General features: G+C 45.1%; 1 protein-coding gene across 1 annotated transcript in view; it reads right to left on the bottom strand.

Moving 5' to 3' along the window:
- The window catches only part of KIF5A (kinesin family member 5A), a 55000-nt gene that overhangs the window by 16038 nt on the left and 19091 nt on the right, over positions 1–19871 (bottom strand). The window contains exons 2-16 of the mRNA XM_044443166.1: positions 17864–17951; positions 17433–17506; positions 17161–17265; positions 13961–14009; positions 13426–13481; positions 12320–12407; positions 9047–9171; positions 8073–8177; positions 6294–6442; positions 4533–4681; positions 3478–3653; positions 3025–3093; positions 1949–2155; positions 887–1033; positions 281–469 (exon numbers count right to left, since the gene is read on the bottom strand). Coding sequence (XP_044299101.1) covers positions 281–469; positions 887–1033; positions 1949–2155; positions 3025–3093; positions 3478–3653; positions 4533–4681; positions 6294–6442; positions 8073–8177; positions 9047–9171; positions 12320–12407; positions 13426–13481; positions 13961–14009; positions 17161–17265; positions 17433–17506; positions 17864–17951 — 1776 coding nt within the window. The remainder of the gene's footprint in view (positions 1–280; positions 470–886; positions 1034–1948; positions 2156–3024; positions 3094–3477; positions 3654–4532; positions 4682–6293; positions 6443–8072; positions 8178–9046; positions 9172–12319; positions 12408–13425; positions 13482–13960; positions 14010–17160; positions 17266–17432; positions 17507–17863; positions 17952–19871) is intronic.

Here is a 19871-nt window from a genome sequence, read left to right on the forward strand (position 1 = left end):
ATGGATGTCACAGACGATGGCTCCCCCTGGACAGATGCAGATGGTACCCTCTTGGGGAAAGCTGTTCTCCCAACATTCTCCATCCTTTGGACTAAGCAAAGCTCAGTCTTTCTCCTCAGACCAGGACAAGGAGAATCTGCCCCTGTGCCTCCTGGGGTTCTTGGAGATTTTGGATATGGAGCATCTCTGAGGTCCTCCATCTTTGTAACTCACAGCCAATCCTCAAAGCCGCCCTTCCCCATGGCTGCCCTTCTTCCACCACCCCTCCAACCAGTCTGACCTGAGAGATGAGAAGCTGGCAGGAAGACAACTCCCGTCCTGTCACCTCCATCTTGCGATGACACTCCACTTGCAGCCCCTCCAGCTGCCGGCAGCGCTTCACGACTGACTTCACTTCTGATTTAATCTTGCTAATGTAGAGGCGGGCAACTGTGAATTCTTCCTCAATGGCACCGCTAATCTCTACTGGCTGGGTGATTAGGAAAAAAAGAGTTAACATAATGTCTTGGGCACACAGTTCAACCACACAACACTTGTTCATGGCACCAATGATGCACTAGCCAATCAGTCCGGATTTGCCATCGTTTGTAAACTCATTTTTACAGAGAATCTAGATATTGTTGCCAGAATTAGATTCCATTGTTGACTAGTTTGTCCTCCTGTCTTTTTTCAGACCTGATACTGATGACTTTTTTGCACTTGAAACACAATTATGGTGCCTCCCTATTCGGAGGTCACCATCAACTGCCTTTGAGTTAACCCTTCTAAGGAAAACTGAAGTAGATTCCAGAAACCTAAAATCTTCCTGCTCCAGCAGACACATATCTCTGCATCAGAGTGAATGCCTCGTTCCCCCCTTTCTTGCCAAGCACTCCTGTTCCCTTACCAGCTTGATCTCGCCATTGCCCACAATGACACTGAATTCACTCAGATCCTTCATGAGTCCGTTCAGCACTTCAGCAATGCGCTTGTGCTGATGGGCACTGAACTCCTGCAGCCTCTGCAACTCAGCTTCCAAAGACAACATGGTGGCCTGCAAGGAGAGACAGGAGTGTAACTTAACCAGTTCAAAGGAGATGCCCTCCAATTTGCAAAACCCAGCACTCCATTTTCAGCTGAGTAAATGGACGTAACTTCCCTCCCAGCAGTATTCTGGGCCAGATTCTGAAAACAAAAGCCAGCATAGTCAAAGGTGCCTGCTGGTCCCCCACCCCCCTCTATGGAAAGCTGTACCCAGGGAACAATTTTTGGTATCAAGTTAAGACATCTTTGTTTACCCAGACCATTTAAAAGCTTTGTTATTACAGGTCTTTTGATACTTTTCAATCCTGTATTTATTGGTAGGGTTTTATCCCTACTTTTTGGATTACATTTTACTTGGCTTCTTGCTGCAATTTTTAAAAATAGTAATTTTTATTTTATTATAGCATTTCTCTGTTTAAAATGGATGTGTGATGCCTAGAGGTCTAGTTTCATTGATATCTAATAAAAGAAAATAATACTTTATTATTAACTTTAACAGTACAAAGATTAACATTCAGTACCAAGTTAACCCTTATTTTTGCAATCTGTATCAATTATGAAAAAAAAAACTTTTCACTTTTTGGAAAATTTATTCCTTTTTCAATTTGGCATATATTATGCTGATAGTGCTAGTTATGGTGAGGGGTAAGAAGCTATGTGAGATACTGAGCTGTACCCCCAACCAACCATTGGAGTTCTTATTAGGCACTCTTCTAGTTCCAGAGATTTCAGTAGATGTTGATCACATGCTTTCAAACACATCCTTATATCTATAAGGATATATCTACTACATTGTGTCGTTCTATGATTGTGCAAAATTGTAGCATATACACAACCCTGCTCTTAGAGCCTTAAGGAAGATTCGGTTTGGCCCTGACCCCTTTCCACCAACTTAGTGCACTCCTTATTAATTCTCAGAAAGTACCACTTTCTGGGACAGCTCATCCACCAACAGCTGATTCTGCTGGCTTTTCTCTTCCACCTCCTGGGATTTCTGGTCATAGTTGACAGCCAGCTCCTCCAGGGCTTGCAACACCTCCTTCACCTCCTCCTTGGCAGAGTCATTCTCGGACTGCAGGTGACTGAGCTCTCGCTGCACTTTTTCATTGTCCCCACGAGTTGACATCACCAGCTGGTAGGAAAGAGGAAAATGTGAATGAAGAAGCAGGGACAATGAGCAGGAGCCCGGGCAGTGATGATGCAGAAAGAGACCGGCACCAGAAAAGAGTCAGGCAAAGCACCAAGAAAGAGAGACTCAGGGGCATAGTGGTTAGAGTGCCAGACTGGGACAGGGGAGGGGAGGGTTCACATCCCATGCAATCTTGAAGATCAGGGGGTGTCCACAGGCCATGACTAGGCAATGCGAGCATCCCTCCCACTTTTTCTTGAACACATTCTCCTTCTGGCAGTGGAGATCACTCAACAAAAGTGAAGGCCTCCCACCACTGCCAGCTTCATGCCCCAGGAACACCTCTGGGCTACGTGCTGTGGCTCAGAGAGGTTCTTAACAAATGCAGATAGCAAGCAGCTGTGGATCGATGCTTTCCTCTGCAGTGCATGCAACCACCAAGCTGAAGACGGGGGGGAAGAAAAGGGTGCATTCAGAGGAGGCTCCACTGAGGTGCCAACCTCATGTCTGCTTTGGCCACAGCTGTATGTCTTTTGTGACTAATCACACCTCCCATGGCAGCCATTTTGTAGTGATGCTTATGACAGTTTCTGAAATTGCCAAATGTTCCCACAGGCCCAGAAAGTTTGCCTGCCCCTGCCTTAGACGCATTGCCATTTCTCAGCCTACCCCGATAGGGTAGTTACAAATTTAAAAAGGGGATGAGTGGGCACCATGTAGGACACCATGGGTTCCTTGGAGGAAAGGCTGGATTATAAAAAAAGGATTTGGCAACAGAGGAGAGAGAGCGAGAGAGAGTACATAAATATGTTGTGTGCACATTCTTCTATCCTCATGAACATGCCCCTGCAAAGAAAGGCAGAGTGGCTCACCTCCTCCTGATCCAACATCTGCTCTTTGAGCTTCTCCATCAGTTGGCTCTGCTGGTTGATTTCATCATCCTGGATGAAAAGAAAACACTGTGGTGCAAGCCACCTCATGCTCTGTCAGCAGGGAGAGAGGAAGCAGCACCAAGGGAAGAACTCGGGGGCTGAGATGAGGGAAGGACACTCAGCATCAAAAAGTGAGGAGGGGATGGAGGCAGATGCTCAGAACCAGGAAGTGGAGTGGAGAGCAGTGGAGGCCTGCAGATCCCATGACAATGGGGTGGTGTATCCCTTCTGAGGTTTGGTCTGAACTCTAAGGAACCATCCACAGTGGCAAATCCACCCAACCGGTTTCAGAACCACGAATAGCTCCTTCAAAGTCGAGAATGACCTGGAAGTGGATAGACCACCCCTCTGACATTGGAGTCACCAATCCCTTTTGGTGAAGAGGTTTCTGACCTTGTCATCAAGCTGCTTGTAGAGTTTGCGGATCTCTTCCTCGTATTTGTGTCGCTCCTCATCAGAGATCCGGATGACAATGGAGGAGTTGTTATCATTGAGAGGTGTCTCATCACAGGTGTCCGTCTCCACCTTCTCCTCATCGCTCAGCTGCTCTGTCTCTGGGACATTCTCGCCTGGAAGCATTTCAGATCAGCCAGTGAGAGTTGCTGTGCAGTGCAGGCAAAACCCAACAGCGACGCGGCTCCAGCAGTTTCTGACTTTCTGGATTCTGCACTAGCACTGCAGAATTCTCTGAGTTTAGCTGCAATCCACACAACAGCTGGAGAAACATTTATTGATCAACACACTGAAAGTCAGAGTGGCATGGTGGCTAGAGTGTTGGCCTGGGGACTCAGGAGATCCAGGTTCTGGTTCCCACTCAGTCATGAATCTCACTGGGTGACTTTGGGCCAGTCATTCACTACACTCTAACCTACCCCATGGGGTTGTTCTTGTTGTGAGAGTAAAATGGAGCTATGTAAGCCAGCTTGGGTTCCTCATAAGAGAGAAAAAGACAACAATGTGGCATCTTGCTGACGTTGCCTGCCACTGAGTCTTGATAAATGGATAACAACACTGGCAGGACGCTTCATGACTCCACATTGGTTTAAGAATGCACATGTCCTTGTTCACTCTGCTTGCTGGGACTGCCCCCAAATTGAGATTAGTCACTATTCTTGCCAACCTCCCTAGTATTTATTTGTTCCTCTCCTATTTTTCCTCTGTGCGATGGATTGTAATCTTGAAAGAGGAGAGGATATATGCAATTCTCATTGGATATCTGTCTATCTATACACAGAGGCAGCAGCATTTAAAGGAAGGGTGCTGTTTCCCAGGCTGGAAACTTTAGTCAAGAACAAGCCCATTTGTCCCAGAGGACACCTGCCACTCAAAGTACATGTGGCAGAGACTGTCTGAAAAGTATCCATTGCATAGCTTACTTTGACAAGGCCAAATAAGCATAGAGCCACATACATGGCAAGTGCAGCCTAGCCCCACAAACTTTGGCTCACCATTGCGCCAGCGTCCGAGCTCTGCCTCCAGCTTGGTAATCGTCTCCTTCAGGATCTTGTTCTTCTCCTTCTCCTTCTCAAACTTCTTCTTCCACTGCTCAGCTGTCAGTTCCAGATTCACTGAAGCTGTGTTCTTGATTGTCTTGGCCCTAGGAGGAGAGGAGAGGAGAGGAGAGGAGTTGACTGGAAGCTCCTTTACCCAGAGTACTTCAGGGCTGCCTTTGATGGAAAAGCTCTGCCCATCCCACTCCACCACCCATCCATGGACAGCCTGTACAGTCTATTATTTCTTGCCTCTAGTGTGACATTCCCACCACTGCAGCTGAATGGACTCAGCTCCTAGGAACTTGAGGTGCTGCATTATACTGATTCTAGCCACTTGTCAATCTAGCATGGTACTGTCTATGCAAGGGGTAAACAACATGCTGCTTGTGAGCGCCAGTGTGCTCCGGACACCTTTCTTCACCCCTGTTGAGTACCCCTCCTACTTTTTGTTCTTTTAGTGGCTGAAATTGCAGTGAGCTAAGGGTTCAAAGGAACTGCTTAGTGTGTTGGGGCTCAGATTCCACTTCTGCCTTGTACGCAGTCTTTGGAGCAGTTTACATGTCCTTTGCCATGTTTCCCAGGACAGCCATTTTGCAATTGTGTCCAGAGCAGTTTCTCAAATTGCCAAAGGTGTCCACAGTTGCCTAGTTCCAGTCAACACCGAGTGGAAGAAGCTCTCCAGCATTTCAGAACCTGGGATCTCTGTGTGCAAAGCAAGGGTGCCGCTGCAGAACTGCCCATCCTATAGTAACTGGAGCCCTTTGGCTGAATGAGGAGAGCCAGGAAGTAAGTGGAGAAAATCTGCATTCACTGTGATGGTCTCTGGATTAGTCAATTAAGTTGTGGCTTATTCAAAGCTAAAACAGTGAAGAGGCTTGTGAAGACTAACAGATTGATTATGGCAGACACATTTCTGAACTGGAGACCAAGTGAATATCAATATCCATGTATTCACTAGGTCTAAAAGACTTTGGAACCCAACATAATCTTCAAGGGAAAGCCAAAATAGCACATAGATGGGTGACCATTACAACCTGCCCAGCCTCTCTCTTTTGTTTTCAGGTCATCTAACTCCCTGTGTACACTTCAAAAAGATATTGAGTTGCACCCAGCACTGGCTGGATGCCAGAGGAACAGAAGCCAGTGCCAGAACGTATTTCCCCTCTCCTCTCCAGCCTGCCATGAATGCCCTTTATCTGCTTCAGTGGGTTGGAGGACTCTGTGAAGCAGATTTGGGGTGGATGCAAGGGGAAGGAGAGCAAGGGGAATTCTCAGTACATGAACAGAAGTCAGTTTAACCCATAGATTTTGTACCCTTTTAAGAGCCCTGGTTTCCCTGGGAATTGTAGTTCAGTAAACAGTGTTGAGAATTGCGTAAGATTCTGAACTACCTTCACAGAATTGCCATTTCCAGGGCTCCCTAGAGGGGAAGAATGACTGCTCAATCAATTTATATCTGTAACACAGATATACCCAAGTGATTTGGAATCATACCTTGCCATGTAAGAATATTTTTGCTCCCCGTTTTTGCTCTTAAATACCTTTGCCAGAAGAAGATCTATGTGAGATTCCAAAATATTCCGCCTTCCGGAAGCAAGTTGCCCCCACATTACTGCCTGATTTTACTCATTCTTGATCTTTGCCCTTGTGAAAACACTGTGGCAGAATAGCCCCTACTGGCTTGAAGAAAGGAACAGGATGCGAGTGGGTGATTACCGCTGTCCAAACATGAGAGTAGATTTGGTCTCGGCATCGTTAAAGCTGGAGGGTGAGCAACAGATAAACATGGTTGTGCGGCAGTTTCCACCGAGAGAGTCCTGCAGGATGCGGGTCATCTTGCTGTCCCGATAAGGCACGTAGCTCTTCTGCATAAGAGAAGAATGGTGGACAGATTTGGATCATTCATGTGCACACAGGTTCCCTCTTAGCAGGGGAAAGTTCCAGGTCTATGCAAAGTCATGCTAGGCTCTGCCTTCCAAGGGGAGGGGGGGACCCTGCACCAGGGGAATGAAAATAATAAGCAGGCCGTAGCATTAGCATTTATTCCAGAGTCATGGCAGGAGTCCTGGTTGCACCGGACACTTAGCAAGATCTTCAGCCAAACAGTTGAATTAGTGTGGCATAGGCTCCCTCGCCCAACCTAGTGGTAGGAGCAACAACCACCACATCAGTGACCCCTCTGACTAACAGGACATCTGTTAAGTCTTCTTTTGCTTGTTTGCTTATAATCTGCATATGTATTTCACCCCATATGTATTCAATAAATTGTATATCATCTTTGGTTTTATTTCTTCCTAAGTATCCTCGAATCTAAAGCAAGGTGTCTTGGCTGGAACGGGCCCCTGGGCTCAGACACTGGGGGATGGAGATTGTAGTGAGGAAGAGAGAACCAAATACACCACCTTGAGCTCTTTAGAGGAAAAGTGGGATATAAATATAATAAGTACAGCATTATATTTTTGCTCTGTATCATTAAAAATTCTGCATGTCAGTTTTACAAATGTGGTAGATGCCACATGAGCAGCTGGTAGGCATGTTAATGTTCTCTTGACACATCATCTTAGAAATCAGCAGAAGTGAACATGATGCATTTAAGTTCAGTTTTACTCATCTTGTTATTTCCTTTATTGCAGTTTTATGCATATAAGAAAAAATACTTTAATCTTTCTCAACAGCATGTCACTAAATACATCCACTCAAATGCACACTTCTAAACTGTCCCCCTTGTTGATCTCTTTTAGAATCTCTTTTGCCAGAACCTCTGGAGCATTTCCTGCCCCTTTCCACAAGTCAAGGGAATCACTCATCACCTCTCAGATCTGTGTATCATCAGTTAATTTTAACACTGCTGTTTCTCAGTTATTAAAAGGTTCATGTGCTCCCTTCCAACACTGTAGTACCAATATTTGTGTCACCAAGAGACTATTTCAGACAGCATCCTCTTGTGCACCGGCACACCTGTCTTTCAGGTAACCTTGAAACAATCACATTGAGATCTCAAGATAAAGACTCATTGGCTCTGCATCTTAATGAGTTTGCTGTGCTGTTGAATCTTGACTGCTGGATTCAAGCTCCACAGAGGCATTGCTATTTTAATAGATTTATTTCAAAGGTTCTCCCCAACTCTGGCAGGGCTTTAAAAACAGGCCTACAGTTGGCTTTCTCCTCATCTAAGGGATGAGGGTTGGGGGAGTCAAGAGCCTGGGCCAAACAGAAGATAGTCCATCAGCTGTGCCTGAACACAACAGAGTTTCCTTTGCATTTATCTCTGCAAATGTGCAAACTAGAAACATTTTTTGTTTGCTCTTGGGCTTCCAGAACTGCAACAACAGCCTGAGGGCTACACAAGAGTCTCCTGTGGATCAGAGGTCACTCCCAGTGCACATGTTGGCTTATGCCATTCTATGGACGGCTCCTCAGACACAACAAGTTCACATATTTGGAGTGCCAGCTTACATAACACAAAGCTCTTATTATCAGCATCGTAATGCTCACCGTGCCCTCAGCCAGAGCTGAGATGACGTTGCCAAGCGCTGAAAGAGACTTGTTGATATTCTTGGCCTCATCCAGAACAGCTCCTTCAGCTCCTGTCTTGCTGACCTGGCAGGAGAAGGAAAGGTTGATTATGGAGACAATAATCCTGGGGTGAGATATGGATTGAATTGTGAAAAGGGAAGCAAGGTTTCCTCTCGCAACAGATGGAGGTGCCCAGAAGGCTGAAAAGAACATTGACATGCACAACTGCAAATGAAAAATAGCTGCCCTAAACATCAGGAATATGTGCAGATCCCAAAGTACTCCAAGGAAACACCTTGTCAGCTGGCAAAAGAAAACCACATTGTGAATCCATCAGAATTGTGTCAGAGGCTGTCCACAACCAGCTGTAGACACACATCAAGGTGTACTGCCCAGCTGCCCACTAAGGGAGAAGTGGGGAGTGTGATCCTCCAGATGTTGTTGGACTGTAACTAGCCAGCATAGCTGATGTTGAGGGATGATAGGAGTTACTGTCCAACAGTGACTGGAGAGCCACACATTCCTCATCCCAGCCCTGAAGTCAGCAGCTGATTCTGGAAGCAGGGCACACTGCTATGCTTGACCAGACTGAGACAAGTGGCTGTACAACTCACAGTGTTTTTCCTATGCGCCTGGCCACCCAGAGACTCGGTGTAGCCTGCCAATGTCTGGAACGGGCACTGCACAACTGTTATTCCCCTCTGTGCCAGGAGGGAGCTCTAAGCACAGGCAGGATAGCTCCCAGAGGTCACTGGATCAAACCCTGGGGCTTCTGACAAGCAGGATAGGACAACATGGTCTTTTAGTAAGCCCTGCTTGGGAATTGTTTCAAACTGTTGCTGAGATCTCTATAGATTTCTGGTGCTGGATGGCTTTGTTTTATGGGAGAAATCACATCTTGCCCATGTGCAAATCAAGGCAGGGACAACAAGCCCCCCAGAAGCCTCCAACACCTTCTCACTGCCAGCCAGATCCACCAGGTAAAGCTTCCCACTCAGCTTCTGCTCAGTTTCCATGTTCTCCTGCTTGATGTTGATGAGGAAGATGCTGTGGCTGCGGGAACTGTGCTCATTCATATCTGCAGGGGAAAACAAAGAGATAAGAAGGGGTTCTGTTCGGTTCCCCAAAGGGGAAATCAAGGCAGAAGTGATGACCAGGCAGCAACTGAGTTGTGTATACCGGACTGCTTTGCATAAAAATATCAAAGCAGTGAACAGAAAATTCAAAAACATGACATCAACCCTAAATATGATTTATGTCACATTTATATCCCACCCTTTCTCCTCAGGAAGAACCCAAGGCAGCTTACATAGTCTTCCTCCTCCTCTCCATGTTACCCTCAGAACAGCCCTGTGATGTAGGCTAGGCTGAAAATCAGAGCACGGTCCAGAGTCATCCAGTGAGCTTTGCAGCTGAGCAAGTACCAGAACCTGGGTCTCCTGAGGCCCAGCCCATAGTCTAACCACTACACCACACTAAGTTCTCAGTGTGAATTGTGATAAATATAGTGATAAAAAACACAATATAATGAATCAACAATAAAACCACACACTCCGCTGTGTGTTACAACTCTTAGCTATTTGGGTGATATTTCAGAGAAAGCTTGTGTGAAGAGATGAGTGTTAAGAAGACACTTGAATGTCAGGACAGTGGGGGCCTGTCTAATATCAATCAGAAAAGAGCTCAGGACACTGGGTGCTGCCACACTAAATGCTCAACCAGGACTGCTCCTGAGGTGACCTAGTGGTGTGCGTGGCACCGCCAGAAGTACGCTGCAGTTATCTGCTGCAGCTGAAGCATGCAGTCTGCAATCCATGCATTGGCCTCCTAGGCCTGGAGACAGATTTAATTGTGAATGTTGATAAATAAAAACAAAAATATACACAATGTATGTATTTTATATATGATCAAATATACTACTTTTCTTGAGCCAATTATATGTCAATTTCAATGAAAATAGACTGAATAGCTATGTATTTGTCCATGTGTAGATCACCCATTCAAAATGATGAGGGTCACTAAGTCCTCAACTCATCATATTACCAAATGTGGCCATTACAAAGACTGAAAAATTTGCTTAAAAGAACTGAAGGAGGCACATGCAAGATTTGTTTCCCAATAGGTTTGTACATACACATGTCTTTTTCACTGCACTTTCCAGACAAACAGGCTTCAAAGCACTATAAAAACCTACACAGCTGTTTGACCAGAAGCAACAGTGGGATGAAAGTGTACCCATCTTGGCCATGCAGTGGTTCTATTAGATTTGAAATCATATGAACCCTGTAAATGTATAACTTTGTTTCCCCTCCAACCGCACCCTTCAGGCCTGGAATACCTGTCATCTGCAATTATTTTGGGGAAAAATACCACTACCTTCCATGGCTTGTACTCCACAAAAAGGAAAAGATGCTAAAGGTTTTTTTTTTAAAAACTGTTTTATACTTTCCAGTGTGAAGAAAAAATATAACACAGAAGAACATGCAATTCTTCTCTTTGACACCTGTATTTTATGTGTAAAGGGCATTTTCTATGTGGAGGGCTGTTTAATCAGGCAAATCCCCAATGGAAGTGGTATAGTCCTCCTCTGCTGTTTGTATAAGGGTAGAGGTTTTCCAGCTTCCGTGTGGTTGAGAATAAGAGGCTGCAACAGCACAAGTTGCCTCTAGGGAGCAGCAAAAGTTGTTCAGGTTAGAAAGCAAAACAGGAGCATCTCAGAGCACTGCTGTAGCAGAAAAGCCCTCTGCCCATCAGAACTCACGGCCATGTTCCCTACCCATCCCACTGCATCTCATTGTCTCTCTTGTCCTAAGCCACATGGCTGGAATTGCCATCCCTTGCAAATGGAGTTTGTTGCTACTGATTAAGAGCCATGGCCGTGTTGTGATTAAACTCTCCAAGAAGCCCCAGGAAGGCCCAGGTTCAATCTCCACTCAGCCATAAAACTTGCCATGGGGGCTTGTCACCAGCTCTCCACATAAACTCTCCATAGGGCTGTTGGGGAGATAAACTATATGGTGGAGGAAGAACAATATGCACTGCCTTTTGCTCCTTGGAGGAGCAGCTGTATATAGGCAAACACAAATGCGGTCTATTTGTCAGCCTGGTGCCTTCTAGATATCTTGGATTACAACTCCCATCCATCTCAGCCAGCCTGGCTATTGACCACATAATACAGTTCAAACCTTACAATCTCTTCTTTTTCCCATCACCAGGCATAGTTTTTCCTAATTTGGAGTTGATGTTTTTTAAATAGGTAAATTTAAAATACAGAAGTAGTTTCTGATGTGTTTGAGACTCTGGAACATAAAGGACTTATCTGCATCACAGACTTAAAAGGAATTAATAGAAATTATTTCTCCCCATGATCTGTAACTTTGGAGGCAGGAGTGGTGAGTGGCTAAAGATTTAATAACTGATAACTAATTGACAAAAGCTCCTTCACCTAAATTTTGTTTTTCCAGCTGCTTAGGGAAAAGTCTCATAAGAGCTATCCTGATATAAAGCAGCTAAATGTTTTTGGTGATTACAGGTTTAATTGAAGAGTCAGCACATCTTACATGTTAACCCTTGATTGCTGTACCAAAATGTAACAGCTGCCCTTACATTGAGGAAACTACTGGTTTAATCTCAAATGAGGAAAACTGTTAGTGTTGGGGCAAGGATTTGTTGGGAGAGTGAATCTGTTACTGTGAGAATCTATTAACGTTTAATCATATTGATCATACTGAACCTGGTGAGGGAAGGTCACCTTTTGATGCCTCCAATTTATAATGCTTCAGTTCTCCCTGGAAGTTTTAAAAAATCCTGTGCTGTGTGATTTTTCATTTTTCTCCATGTATCGTTGGTTTATTAATAAGATTTGTGTTGGGTGGAAAGGATCTGTTGCCTTTCATACATATCTCTGGACTCTGATTCACAACAGGGGCCTTGAAATCTTAGACCACGGCACTGCCACCTTCCCTAAGCATGAGGACAGGCCTCCAAACCAAATGTCACCCACCTGTTATGTAGGAGGTATGCACTGAGAGGGTACATAAGTCTCTCATTTGTCTGCTTCCTTGGGCCTGCCAAAACTCATAATGTCACCAGGCACCCAGGAAGCCACAATGCGTGGTCTGTTAGGCCACATTAGGTCTGGTAAGTGGTCAGAAGCTGCAGAGGCCCAGGATAGAAGCTTCTGCACCCACCCACCCACCCACCCTGTCCTCTTCCTCAGAACTCACTGGTGACAGCCACGTGACGGTTGGATTTTCCCTCATCAATGACATCCAGAATTTCTTCAGGGCTGGAGACGAAGCGTTCAGTGCAGCCCTGAAGGAAAAGAAAAAGGGTGTTGCCATAGTATACCATGGTGGTGACCGCATCTCTCTGTTAAAGTTCACACCACATCACTAGCATCCTGTCCCACACAGTTCAGCTGTGTACCTTCCTGTGCCTTCTCACGGCGGGTCCCTAAGGGAGGAGTCCCCAATAATTTTGCATAAGTGGAATTTTGAAAATGCTGTGGGCTCTCACACAATGACTAGCATGAGAATTTTGCTCGTTCAGAAAAAGATTGCCAAACTGGGCACAGCTGGTCATAGAATACTCATTTCCCAGACAACGAACTGGTGAGATTAGAACAAGAGTAATTTGCCCAATAAGCTAAGTACATGGCAGAGGTGTGTTCTGGGCTCCAAACTGTACATCCTCTGTTCTGAACCAAAATGAAGATGGAGCTAAAGGCCAGCCCTTCACTATGCCACATGTTGGTATCCCAGTAAAAGATGAATCTTAAGAAATAAACTAAACTTCAAGAGAAGCAGGGAGTCCACAAAAAGTGCCCATAGGCACAACCATGAAATGGCTGCCAGACCTGAGGATGGCTGATCTCACTGGGAAAGAAACCTGCCCAGCAGCATTCATGGGAAGCAATCCCAGTTGCCAGCAAGAAAATACAAAATGTATTTTTAAAATAAAAATAGCAGTTGTGGGCATTAAGAGAGGCATTTGGAGACACATTGGTGCCTATAGGCAGTTACAGCATCTACTCCTGAGGTAAATCATTTAGAGAAGGCAGTCTTTCCACAATACACAGTACTGTAGTACATAGGAACTGTACAGAAGTATCCATATTTCTGGTTATTATCAGCTATATAAAATTCACTCCAGGATTTACTAGGGATTCGCTTGTGCTTTTGAAAGTTCAACTTCGCCTCTACAACTCGCCATAACTCTTGTTTCCCCATCCAAAGCCTAAAACTGCATCCCTGAGATAGGCCACTAGCCAGACCAGACAGAAAGCCCACTTAGCAGTCTCTCTCCATCCCCCATTCCCCTTGAATCTCACCTTCACAAATGGCACACGGTTCTTGTCCTCATGAACTGAGAGATTGGTCTTGGTCACTGTGGGCAAGGAAAGGAAATTACTCAAAGAGGATCTAGTTAATCCAGGGAGATACATTTCTCTTCAGTTCCTCACCTGCACTTCCAGCACCCAAGTCTCCCATCTCTGCAATGTCATTAATTCCCACCAAGCTTTTCTCCTTCATTCCAGGCTAGCAGTGGTACAGCTCACTATCCTTACCATAACACTTAACATTGCTAAGAATTGCTGTTGTTAGTCACAAAGTTGTGCCCGACCCACCACGACCCCATGGACAACATTTCTCCAGGCTCTCCTATGCTCCACCATCCCTCGGAGTCCACCCAACTCACACCCACTGCCTCAGTGACTCCCTCTAGCCACCTCATCCTCTGCCATTCCCTTCTCCTTTTGCCGTCAATTGTTCCCAGCATCAGAGTCTTCTCCAGTGAGTTGTTCTTTCTCATTAGGTGGCAAAGTATTTGAGTTTCATCTTCAGTACCTTGCTGAGGATACTCACCATCTAAAAGATCACGAATTTTGTCTAAGTAGATTTCAAAGTAGGAAACCTGTGGGGGAAATGAGGACAAGAATAGGATTGCTGTAAGGGAGCGGAGGACTTCTCCCAAACCATTTAGCCCCTGGGCATGTGTCTTTCTAGAAGCTGAAGTGCTCAAAGTGAAGGCAAGCAGTGCTCCCAGATCATTCCAAACAGAGACAAAAAGAGAGCTTGAGTCCTTCAGGTGGGGACTGTCCCATTCATGCAGCTTGTAACACCCTCACAATGTCCGTAAGCAGTGTTAGTCCTACTTACATTGGGTCCTCAACCTTTTGGGTCAATTTGGGGTATTGAGAGAGTGTTGTGGACTCTCTCCCAAAATGGCAGAATTGGGGGAGGGATCTGCTTGTCAAAACCACTTCTTTGCACCCACATCATTCTGCTCCAGCACTCATTTCATGGAAGGCAATTTGCTCAGGATGGAAGATGTGGGATCCGCAGGCATTATTGGAAAAAAAGATGGTACTAGAGGTTGAAACTTAATTTTGTGGTATTCTAGCCTCTCAGCTATTCTTTAATTAAAAAAAACTCTTTTAAAATAGAACAATAATAAAAGAATGAATATGAAGCCTAGTGGGCCCCAACAGTAGTGTCCATGGACACCATGTTTGTTTGTTTGATTTATATACCACCCAATTAGCCATAAGCTCGCTGCGTGGCTTATATACAGTCAGAACCACAATAAAACAGTAATAACACTAAACTCAATATAATAAATATAATAAACAACTAATAATAGTAATTAAAGTGCATTAAATAAATTAATTGAGAAGGAGATGTAAAACAATTCAACAATAAAATAATTAAACACCTCCATAATATTATAAGTCTATAAAATTACAGAATTAAAATGGTAGCAGTGACTAAAACCTTTAAAATAATCCTTTAAAATCAAGCCCAACAGATTCACCTTCCAAAATATCTGCAAAACAGAAAAATCTTTAGCTGGCATCTAAAAGAGTACAGTGTTGATACCAGCCCGATCTCTTGCGGAACTGCTGGGGTGCAGTACAGGAGAATGCCCTCCTCCTTGCCAACTCCTCCATCACTCCACTCTGGGGAGGAATGTCGAGGAGGGCCTTGAATGTTGAATAACGAGCCCTGGTCCTCGTTAGCAGGTGGGCTGCCTGATTTTGAACAAGTTGCAATGTCTGGACCATCTTCCAAGGCAGCCCCACACAGAGCACATTGCAGTAGTCCATGCAGGAGGTTACCAGTGCATTGATAATGGGGGCAAGGCACTGCTCTGCCACATAGGGATCCAGTTGATAAATCAGCCGAAGCTGATAAAAAGTGCTCCTGGATATGGTGTCTACCTGAGCAACAAGTGATAACTTGGGATCCAGGAGGATTCCAAGGCTGCAAACCTTGTCCCTTGGGGGAGCACAATGCCATCCAGGACAGGTTGAGAACTCCCCAGTTGAACAAATAGACTCCCTACCAACAGCATCTCCATCTTATCTGGATTGAGCTTCAGCTTACTGGCCCACATCCAGTCCATTACTGAGGTCAGACACCAGTTCAGAACAGTCACAGCTGGATGTTGTCAAACATACCTAGATGTTACCACCCCCATGTTGGAGTCTCCAGACCCAATAGGTCTACTCTAAGTAGGAGTAACCTTATAGAAATGTTTAGTAGCACCTCTCTGTGGCATTCTTGGATACAATAGTCCTTTGAGTTTGGCCTAGCTCCCTGCTCCACAGAATGAAGGATGAGGAGGTTTCTGCTTACTGAGGGCTTCTCTAAAAGATGCAGTTACTCCACCACTTTTCCAAGGACTACCTTGTGTTTTTATGGGAGACAGTCTGCCTTGGTTTCCTGTAGCTTTTCCAGGTGTTATCTTTGCCTTTCTCTCTATTTCATCCCACAACCACAAGGTGATGCTGTGCTGAATTGTGACGTTACCCTAGCATCTCCTAGCATTTTATCTCAAGATCAGGGGATAATAGCTCTTTATCCTTGCTCTAACAAAAGGCCCCCAAAAGTCAGGCAAACACAGGAAAGGCATTGTGCAAAGAGCCCAGAAACTACTGTGAGAGAAGGATCACAGGCACACAATAAATGTGTCACATACTGAAGCCCCGAAGAAGGAAATTGCAGGCAGTTTGAGCCTGGATCCTTACAGGACTCTGTTCCTTCTGTGCTTGGAGATCAAGTGACATTACAGAGCCAGTCCCTGTCATTGCCAGCAATATGAACACTGGAAGCTGCCTTATACCAGGGGTGCTTCCAGATGAGACTTTTATTGTGCAATCCACCTGACAATTTGACAGAGGCTGTTATCTGTCAACTGCATGCTGTTTAACAGGGTATTAAATGGTGGTAAGAAGTGACTGCTTCAAAATTATGGGAGGAGGGGTACATGGTGACTATGCAGGGTTGGGAAAAGAGAAAGGACAATACGTCCCACATGGATGCATTGGACTCACTGTGTGGACAGAACACAGTGGGGTGCACACACCAACAAATTTAGGACTCCCTGATGTGTGGACAATAAATGGGATGCCTACTTTTAGCCTAAGCTGGGAAATGCTAGGATGGGCAGCCCTAGTAGCCCTCCACCAGAAAGCATTATAGACCAGGCTATCACTCTATTTAGCCCAGTGCTATCTGCTCTCACTAGCAGTGCCTCTCTCTGTGGTCTCAGTCAAGAGGTCTTTCCCAGCATTTGCTCCCCAATATTTTAAAAGTGGGAGATGCCAGGGACTGAATCCAGGACCTCCTACATACAAAGCAGGTGCTATAGCCCAGTCTAGGCTTCTTAGAAAGCATGGGTGGGCAGAAAGTAGATCTTCAAGTGTTTGGGACTTCAAGTCCAAAAAGCCTCTGCCAGAATGGCCAATGGCCAGGAGGAATGCTGGGAGCTGAAGTTCAAAACATTTGGAGACCTAGCCCTACTCTAAAGCTCTTAGATCACCTGTACTTGCTAAGTGGCTGGATGCCACGAAAAGGTATCAACATCTCCTTCTAGACTGACGACTGCATACTAACAAAAGTACTTGCCATCCCTTGAACCTGAGTTACCTGATCCCCATTCAGGTTCCCAACCATCTCCTTTCCCCTTTTTATTCCTCCTTCTCATTGCTATTTGCAAATATGTCTCCTTTGTTCTAACCACAAATATCTCTAGTTGTTGACATATTCTAGACCCCTCTGACCTTAATGTGGAATTCCAGGTTCTCATCCATGGAGTAGATGTGGTTGAAGATGTCTTGGGCAATCCGTGGGATGATACCCATAAGCTGAGGATCATGCAGCTTGCCCTGTAGTGAAACAAAAGTACAAGCAATGAATCTTAAGAAAGCCCCTTCCTTTAAACATTTTCCAGCTAAGCTTTGTTTCTGGAGACAATCCCCATCTCAGCTGCAGCAACTGAGTCCATGCCCCCTGGCCACAGCTCAGATTTTGAAAATATTAGACACCCCTTTACCTCCATGGTGTGTGTCTTTCCCGAGGATGTCTGCCCATAGGCAAAAATGGTGCCATTGTATCCAGCCAGCACATCTGCAAGGGAAAGGCAGGTGAGTAAGAAAATGAAAAAGTAGAGGTTGGTGGTGTGAATGTCAGTGAGGCAGTGTCTGTATCCTGAGCCAGAATCGGAACTGCTAAGGAACTATCCGTGGTTCTGAACCCACCATGTTGGAGTGGTGGTGGTGGTGGTGGTGGTGACAGAGTGCGGTTCAGCACCATGAACAGATCCTGTAAAGGTCAGGCTGCTGCCCAAAGTGGTTACAACACTCCACTGACATTGGAGCCAGCAACCTTCACTGAAGGAGATGCATCCATGTATGCTGTGTGCCACTGGCTGCCCGCCCAGACTTATTGCCCAGTCCCACCCATTTTACCAAAATCCAGACTGACCTTTGACAATCTGCATGGCACAGGCATGATAAACTTGCTCCTGGGTGGTGTTGGGTGGGAACACACGGTCAAAGACATAAGGCTTCCCCTGAGGCAAAGGGGAAAGAACAAAGAGGGAAAGGGTTAGCTAGAAGCACCAAGATATGCTTGTGTGAAATGCTCTGCCTGGCAGCACCATCTCCCTTCTTGCGTCATCTGCTTCCCTAATTTCCACACACCAATCCCATGTATTTGTACTTGGAAGCCACACAGAGTCATACTCCAAAGTAAATTTACGAAGGATTGAAGCCAAAGGACTGTAAGGATCCTTTCAGCACAATATCCCTCCCTACCCAACCTTTGGCTTCCAAACTATCAAGCCAGAGCCTTCATCTCAGTGGTGCCCAGTCTGTGGAGCTCATAAAATCTGGCAGGTGATGCATTGGTGTTAGATGTTACCTCAATGCAAAGTTTATTAAAATGCCCATACTTTAATTGATCTGAGATTCAGTTTGATTAGTTTGGACTATTGTTTTTATTCCTGTTCTCACACTGATGTATGGTTTTATGGTATATTTTATGATGGTGTTGATTATAAAGTCATCCTGAGTCTCCCATGTGGGATGGCTGGAAGAAGGTATCAATTATCTCATATATGCATATCTATTTCTCATGCTTTGCTTGAATCTCATTTTTAGGATTCCAAGGCAAAACATTCTTATTTGTCTCTGGGAGATCTATGGCTTTTCAAAAGATGAAGCATAGAGATTGGCTTCTTATCCAAGCAGTCAAGAAAAGTTCCCACCCTCTCACTCCTCAGCAAACTGATAGCATGTAGCACAATAACTTGTGCTTGGCAAATGAAAACAATCTTATGTGCCCTGATTACATGCTTCAGTTTTACATTGACCATACACTCTGTCCTACCTCCTGCCCAAGTTGCTGATAACTTCCAACCAAGAGGGAAAGCTTGAGAATGCCCAGCACTCCAGAAGCCAAACTAGGAATTCTGCAGGCCAAATAAAGCCCAAAGATCAGAACTTTCCCATCCTTGTTTTATGTGCAGGCCAATATTCCCCAGAAGACAATATAAATTCCTTGAAATCATGGAAAATTGTCCTAGGATCCTGTTGTGCTCTCCAGAAAACAGTTGGCCATTCAGTAGGCATTATGGTTCTCATTACTTAATATCAATGTCCTTTGTGCCTCCAGATCTTCCCAGATCCATAAAAAAGAAGAGCTAAACTGGTGCCACTCCCATGTTTTTAACATCAGTTTCCATAAGTACCAGCTAGCATGGCCAATGGTCAGTGATGCTGGGGACTGCAATCAAAAGCATCAGGAGGGTCCTAGATGGCCTGTCCCACCCTGCTCATCAGCAAGATCTGAGAGACTGACCCAAACCACAAGGTATGCATCAAGGACCCTGCCCAGAATGCACTGAGTTCATGCACTTGTTGCACAGGCTGTTTGTGTGGACAGGGAGCTATCCAACTGCTGGATTCATTTAAATGTAGATTTGGTGGTTTTCTTAAGCTCTGAGCCTGTATGTGTTTCTGTCTGCTACTACATGGCAGAATGTCTCTTACATCAGGAAATAAAAATGCAAGATGTCCCAGCATCAAGGCTGCCCACAGCAGATACCAGCACAGTGATAAAATGAACAATTTGATTAGCCCTTTGGTAAGCACCACCAGTCATTCCAGACACTTCAACCTGATGATTTGGGCAGAAAAAATCAAGCATGCCTGTGCACCTGAGCATCCAAGCCAGAACTGGAGAGCTAGAAAACAATACAGAAGCTGATCAGTATTGAGCATATTAGACTTCCTGTGTATTTGATAGGACTCTTCGGTGCACAGTCAGCCACTTATTTTTGTGCAGATGGATTATTTTCCATCAGCACATGCGTACTTGTGACCACATGTGTCATTGGCAACAGTCCCTCTTGAGCAAAAGGTATATTCTAGGTGAGGGGTCATCAGAAGACAGATATTTTGGTCTTCAGCTCTTAGAAATCCCTGCCAGC

This window comes from Varanus komodoensis, unplaced genomic scaffold (assembly GCF_004798865.1).
Source record: "Varanus komodoensis strain SLA01 unplaced genomic scaffold, ASM479886v1 scaffold41, whole genome shotgun sequence".
Classification (NCBI taxonomy): Eukaryota; Metazoa; Chordata; class Lepidosauria; order Squamata; family Varanidae; genus Varanus; species Varanus komodoensis.